The 7,084-nt window shown below is 33.0% G+C and overlaps 2 protein-coding genes across 2 annotated transcripts in view; one reads left to right on the forward strand and one right to left on the reverse strand.

The window, feature by feature from the left end:
* LOC111627471 (parafibromin-like) overlaps nucleotides 1-3,305 on the forward strand; it is a 52,371-nt gene extending 49,066 nt beyond the window's left edge. Inside the window, exons 8-9 of the mRNA XM_023371045.1 lie at nucleotides 2,986-3,081; nucleotides 3,158-3,305. Coding sequence (XP_023226813.1) covers nucleotides 2,986-3,081; nucleotides 3,158-3,250 — 189 coding nt within the window. The 3' untranslated portion in view covers nucleotides 3,251-3,305. The remainder of the gene's footprint in view (nucleotides 1-2,985; nucleotides 3,082-3,157) is intronic.
* Nucleotides 3,306-3,702: 397 nt separating this feature from the next.
* LOC111627458 (serine/threonine-protein kinase AtPK2/AtPK19-like) lies at nucleotides 3,703-4,845 on the reverse strand. Its single transcript, XM_023371033.1, has one exon. It carries the CDS (start codon nucleotides 4,843-4,845, stop codon nucleotides 3,703-3,705), a length of 1,143 nt encoding a protein of 380 aa, XP_023226801.1.
* Nucleotides 4,846-7,084: the final 2,239 nt, after the last annotated feature.

Consider the following 7,084-nt stretch of genomic DNA (forward strand, 5'->3'; position numbering starts at 1 on the left):
TTTTTTAAGTGATACATATTAATATAAATTAAACAATGGTTTCTTCGTCATCATTAAAAACATTATTAATTAACAGAGAGCGTTTTCTTTTTGGCAAGTTATCCTTATCCTCTGAGCATTTTTCTGCATTATCTTCAGATCCATGCTTTACCTTTTGCATAATGTATGTAATTTTAGATTGCTTGCTTTTAGTTAAAAGGTCTTTATAAATTTCCTTATATGGTGCTAAGCACTTATGAAGAATAAAGCAAGTATGGAATAAGGAAAAAACATTCGGCAACACCAGAAGCAGAAGCGTCGTGATCTGGCAACATTGAAACAAGTTTCGAGAAGGACCACGTGTATCGACAGAAGGCGAGAAGAGAAAATTTACATGCTTAAGTACTAATAGTTCACAAAAATTATTATTTTCGTGAACTATTAGTACTTAAGTATGTAAAAATTTATTACATTTTCTGTTGTACGAGGGTTTTACCCAATTCTCGAACCGTGTCAGAGTGAATCCGTGCTATAAAAACACTGTGTTATACGGGGAATGTTTCCAATTTGCGAACCGTGTTAGAGTGAATCCATGCTATAGAAGTGCCGTGTTATATGGGGGTTACCTGTATTAATTATAATATGCCCAAAAGCACTGACCATAAATACTGCCAACTGTCAAGCACTAAATCAGGGATGTCCAACCTTTTTGTTTCTCTGGGCCACATAGGAATATGTCATGGAGTTTTGGGCCACAAGTATATATAATATACTTGTGGACCAATGTCTAGATTATAGTAATAAGTATTAAATCTTTATCACGAAAAAGTATATTTTAAAAAATTACTTTTACAGACACTTTTTTTACGCCAAATTAGAAAAGGGCAGACAACTTTAGTGCAAAGTAGCCAAATCATGCAATGCTGGAAGGAATACTAAATAAAGCTGGAGTTGGGACTCAAAGGATAATAGACCCAAATTCAGGGAAAGGAGAGAAAGGACAAAAGATAAAAAAGTGAGGAAGGTTGAAAAATTATGGATTTATATTTGCATAACAGAAAGTCTATTTAACCATCTTCACTACTTTTTATCCGTTGGCCTTCCTCTTCTTTTCCTGAATTTGGGTCTATAATTCTTTGAGTCTCAACTTTAGCTTTATTTATTATTCCTTCCTCATTCACACATTTCCAAGTATTTGAAGATATTTTCTTTCTACTCAAAAATAAAATATATATATAAAGGTTTACGGCTTTGTGAAACTTCTTTTTTTTAGTTTATGCCATTGAAATAAATAAATTAAATTAAAAAGTTTGTCAGTTTTTTTTACACGTTTATTGGGTTGCGTTGGAATGTGCCTTGGGCCGCATGCGGCTCGCGGGCTGGACACCCCTGCACTAAATCATCCACTAATACACTAATATACTATATTCACATTGCCTGGTGGTTAAACTTATGAAAAATATATCTTAGACTAAACAAATTAGATTCCTTTAGCCATTTATCTTAATGATAAAACTATAAATACAATCGTATTTATTATAATCTTGTAAAAATTGCTTATATGATTAAACGGATAAATAATCTTCACCAAAACATTTTTGTCTGACAGATGTCAGAGCCTTATGTTCAGTTACTACATGAAAAACATCAAAATTAACATGAGTGCAACAGAATTCACAATAATCCAAACACAGAGCCATCATTCTTCTAAATATAATACATCACACACATAATACTGATTGTATAATGCAAAATGGTCTTTCTGTATTCAAATAGGTTATCGAGCCCCCATTCATTAAAAATATCCAAATACCACTTATTATATTTAGCAGCTCTACTTTTAAACTCATTTACATAATTATTTGCCAATCTCATTAAAATACCAGAGACATCAGTTTCGTTTAATATTATAGGATCATTTCAATAGCCAAAATTTTGCAACAAGGACACAATTTGATCTTTCCACACTACTCTTTGAGAGATTAAATATAATTTAGCGGACTCTGTAAGTTTACTAACTGACTGTTTGTGTAACTATCTTAAATTATCTTTTATTGTATTAAAATAAAGAGGAATCCTTTGGTACTCCAAATATACTGTATAATATACAATGGAATCCATCTTTTTAAAGATTATAAACATTTAATAAAATTAATTTGTAAATTATTATCTCTCTCTCCAATCAAAGCCCCAAATCTCTGACCCAAATAACACTACTCACTGAATAAATGACTTGAATAATTTTAATTTATCTTTCCAGCATAACAATCTTCCAGATACACATGCCTTAATAATCTTGCCTGTTCCAATATTCACTTTACTATGAATATACTTTAAATGCTTTAAAAAACATCCATTAGACTGGAAAAATACACCCAAATACTTATACTCATCAACTACTATTTTACAATTTTGTATAAACAATTTTCATTTTTAAAATGTTTTTCTCCATTTCAGAATACCATTATTTTAGATTTATAAATATTAACAGAAAGTTTTAACTCCTGTAGTGTATATCCCAGAAAGTCAATCAGTCTCTGCAGACCCATAGGTGAGTCTGCCATAACAACCAAATCATTTGTGTATGTCAAGATTTTCACCTCTGTTCCCAGAAGATCAATGCCCACACTAATTTGGAGTCACTAAATTTTCTTACAAGTAGATTTAGATATAAATTGAACAATATTGGGCTCAAGACACAACCCTGTTTCACTCCTTTTAATGTGAAAAAAAGATCAGATGTATCCCGTTTACCAGACACATATGCCTCTGTATTACTGTATTAGTATATAACTGAATCAAAAAATTTACAAATTTATAACTCAAACCAATCTTCAAAAGCTGCCTCCAAAAAAGGTGTCTGTCTAAAGAATCAAATGCCAATGTCAAGTCAATGAATAAACATGTATTTTAAACAATTTGAAAATGAAAATAATAGTAACTTATTCAGACAATTTATTTAAAGTTTTTTACAGATCTAATTAATTAATAATAATTAATTTTTAGAATTTTGCCAAGAGCATTTTTCCATTACTACAATCTATTAAAGCAAGAGAAGAAGGTGGGAACAGAAATCAACCTGAACCAGTTCAGACACCAAGGGTATGCAACATTTTTTAAATTATGTAAATATTTAGAATAAAAGTGATCATTTTTATTATTACTTATTAAATTAAAGGCAACCCCTGCAAGAGCCATTCCACAACCTGTAGGATACAATAGATATGGTCAAGAAATATTTTCAAGCAAAGAAGGTAACTTTAGCATCTGATAATTTAAAGAATTTTTTTTTACTATATTTCTTATTATAGGAAACTGATTAATACAGAAATGAATGTATAGAACACCTTTATACAAATTAGCGAATAATGATATTTATTTGCTGATTTGTAAAGGGTCATATATCAGGATCTATACATTTGTATGTTCTTAAAATATTTGAGATCACAAATAAATTAATAATTTGTACTTTGATTTTTTTCTTTAATTATTCTATTTAATTTGTTTATTTGCAAAACACTGAACTATCTTAATTCATNGATTAAAGCATTACAAAAAAACATCTACATTTTACATCTCCCAAATGCACTCTTTACCCGAAAACATTAAAAGCAAGCAGACCATAGTTTTCCTAAAAACATGAATTTAATTTCTCAAAAAAATACAACAAGACCAGAAGCATGTTTAGCAAAAAATGTTATACCACAAGTGCACTTTGCATTTTCATTCTTTATTCTTCTTGTGTTTGTGCAAGGTCTTGAAAGACTTCGGCTCCTGATCCATTTCTAGAAGTGATCTGAGCTCCTCCATTTCTCCCTGGAATTCCTTCTGCACATCACACACTGATGAAAGTGCAAAATCAATGAAGTAGACTCTCTTTTTGTCCTTCCGGTCTAATAAAATGTTCTCTTTCCTAATGTCACCGTGTAAAATCCCCCTCTCGTGGATCTGATGCAGAACAGCAAGAATTGCTCTTTTTTGATCTTCCGTTGGATGTCCTGTCCATAGTGGGTCGGCGTCTAGTCCATCCATTATCAGAGAGTACCTTGTACGATCTAAATAAGCCTCAAAGTGTAATCGAGGCAAGACCCTGCCTTGCAAGTCTTTCAATGCTTCATAAATTTCTATTTCGTTTTGAAGTTCAGAAATGATTTCTTTCCTCTCCATTTTTGTTTTGTATTTAAACTCCCCGATTGTTTTAGCTGCAAATGAGCAACCATTTCGGTCAACAAGCCGCAAGACACAGCCACTCCTTCCTTCTCCTATGATGCCGTCTATGATGTAATCACCGTAAGTGGCCCGCTTCTTTGGACTACTTCCACTATTTCCATTCTTGGAGTCTTTATTCCCTTTTAATCGCTTTGTTCTGTCGCCTTTCTTAAACGATGCTTTTGTTTGGCACTGTCCTGCATTCCTTTTGCCTATCTGTACGGGTGACACATTGGTACTATCATTCTTGTCCTTCATTTCAACAGCGGGCGTTCTGACTGCCAACTCAATAAACTTAAACACCCGTTCCAGAACATCATTTTCACTGTATCTCACAGCTCTCGACACTTTCAACGTAGGACGACCTTTTCCAGGATGTTCCAGAATGGCGAAGTACGTATGGCAGTACGTGGTCAGTATCCCAAAAGCTTTCCGATTGTTCAAAGACAACATATATGCCGCAAGTTGCTTCATAGCACCTTTGAAATTACAAATGTCATCAGCCATGGCTGTCTTCGGAATGTAGCTTAGTACGCAGGCAGGATTTTTGATGCGGTCACTTGGATCAGCACAGGTTTTTAGTGCTTGCTTTACTGCTTTTTCACTCGACTTGTTGTAATCCAAATCCATGAAGTAGTCCCATGGCTTATACTCCATTATGAGACAGATTTTTCCTTCAGAATTGAGCAGACAGAAATCGGCCTGGAAACCTTGTGCGCTGGATATACTAGTTATTGNTATGTATGTTTTTGTGTTTTATTAGTTACTGATGAGATATATATTTAGTTTTGTATAATGTTACCTTTTGTTATGGCACAGCATAGCCTTCATGGCTCTTGTGCCAAAAAAACTTAAACTAACTAACTAAGTGTAAAACACATACTTTGCCACTGCGTTGCTCTCGATCAAAGTCGTAGACAGCATTTTGGAAATGCAAGTTTGAGAGAGATTTTGGGCCAGAGGCCAAATCTGGACAACATAGTGGACTTTCTGAAAGTGAATAATATGTATAGAGATATTTGATTAGTTATTTATTTATTTACTTATTTTAGAGTTTTATTTACCTTGTTTTTGCTTAGTTATCTTGTTGTATATATTTGTTGTTTTTTATTTGTTTATTATCTAATAATGTCCTATGTTTGTTAGTGTGATATTTTAAAATTTTTACCATTTGCTTTGGCGCAGCTTAGCCTACATGGCTCTTGTGCCAAAAAAACTAAAACAAACCAAAACAAACAAACCTTACTAGATTTCAATGATAGTCCAATTCCAAATCTAAAAATTTTTACGGACAGCTCCAAAAGCAATTGCAATGTGGGATCTGCATTTGTAATAAAGGACAACAAAAATATAACCACTTACCAAGCAAGCTTTAAACTTTCTGATATTTGCACCATAAACCAAGCAGAGCAATTTTCCAGGCATTGAAATACATTAATAGTTTTAGGATCAGGAATCAAAAAATCAGGATTTGCTTGGATAGCCAAGTGGTAATTAAAAAGTTAAAGAATGATAGTGATACCCTTACTAACCTTATAAGGATGGAATTATTGAGTTGCCATAACAGTGTGGCCTTTTCATGGATAAGGGGCCACTCTAGTGTGGAGGGTAACATAATTGCAGACTATATGGCCAAACAAGCTGCTGTGTCAACTGCTACTCCAAGTTATTGGGAAGCTGCTAATAAAACTGTCAACAATGTGATTCATCAAACAGCCATACAATTATGGCAATGTGAATGGGAAGAAGGAAACTCTGGAAAAAAGACTTATCAGTTCTTCCCTAACACCCTAAAAAGACTACAAAGTAAGGCTTTCCACACAAACTTCTTTATTACCCAACTTACAACCGAACACGGGAACTTTTTACAGTATCTGCATAGGTTTGGCTTTCGGGACTAATCTTACTGCAATTGTGATAATGTCACAATACAGAACGCTAACCACCTAATATTTGATTGCACAAAGTTTGAGAATCACAGAGTCCTTCTGGAGGGTGCTGTCCTCAGAAAAGGTTTTAACTGGCCTTGCCAGTTAACAATTTTAGTAGAAGCTGACATCTTCGGAGCACTGAAGCAATTCATATCGAATACAGGAGCTCTGGAACCTTCGTTCATCAACAACTGAATCTTCAACATATAAAGTTTGTATACTTAATAGTTTGTATTTATTATGTTATTCTACTTGAAGGTACATTAGTTATTTAACAAGTTATTGTTAAACTGCCTTTCTTCCATCTCATGTTACCAATGTATTTGCAAATGTATTATAATATTATACTGTAATACGATTGTTATTTTATATGTGTATATGCATTCCTTGACATCTTATGTATGAAATTGACTGTTTATAAATGTATTGACTGTACAATAGGTAAAGATACATTATACGATATTTTACCTCTGATTGTAAATAGGGAACATAACTATGGGGTCATCGAAATGTCGTCAATGTATTTTCTGTATTTAATTATATTTTCTTCTTAACTGTTTTTACTTTAGTAGTACAGGGGTTGTTAATTTATGCATGATTTACTACATTAGCATGTTGATGGCGTGTATATGCAATTACATTGGTATATTTCTTTGGCTTATTATTGTAACAAGGCTTAAGTATGTAATTGAAAGTATTATTCGATACAATATGGAAAATTATACTTCAGCATGTAAATAGTGTACATAATTAGTTCAGCAAGTTGTCTTCAATGAATTTTGTGTATTTTATTATATTTTGTTCTTTATTGTTTATAATTTAATAAATGTGATGCAGACGCTCATGAGTCTCCCATTTTTATCATCTTTCCTTTTTTTTCCTTCCCCTTCACCTTCCCTAACATCTTACCTTCTCACCCAGGCAATACCTATGAGTAGCCTGGGCTTTCATCTCCTTTATGCTAC

This window comes from Centruroides sculpturatus, unplaced genomic scaffold (assembly GCF_000671375.1).
Source record: "Centruroides sculpturatus isolate CEXI.00-Female unplaced genomic scaffold, Cexi_2.0 scaffold494, whole genome shotgun sequence".
Lineage (NCBI taxonomy): Eukaryota > Metazoa > Arthropoda > Arachnida > Scorpiones > Buthidae > Centruroides > Centruroides sculpturatus.

What these genes read in the sequence shown, in the direction of transcription:
- LOC111627458 (XM_023371033.1), bottom strand. Translation starts at nt 4,845, where the DNA reads ATGGAGTATAAGCCATGGGACTACTTCATGGATTTGGATTACAACAAG.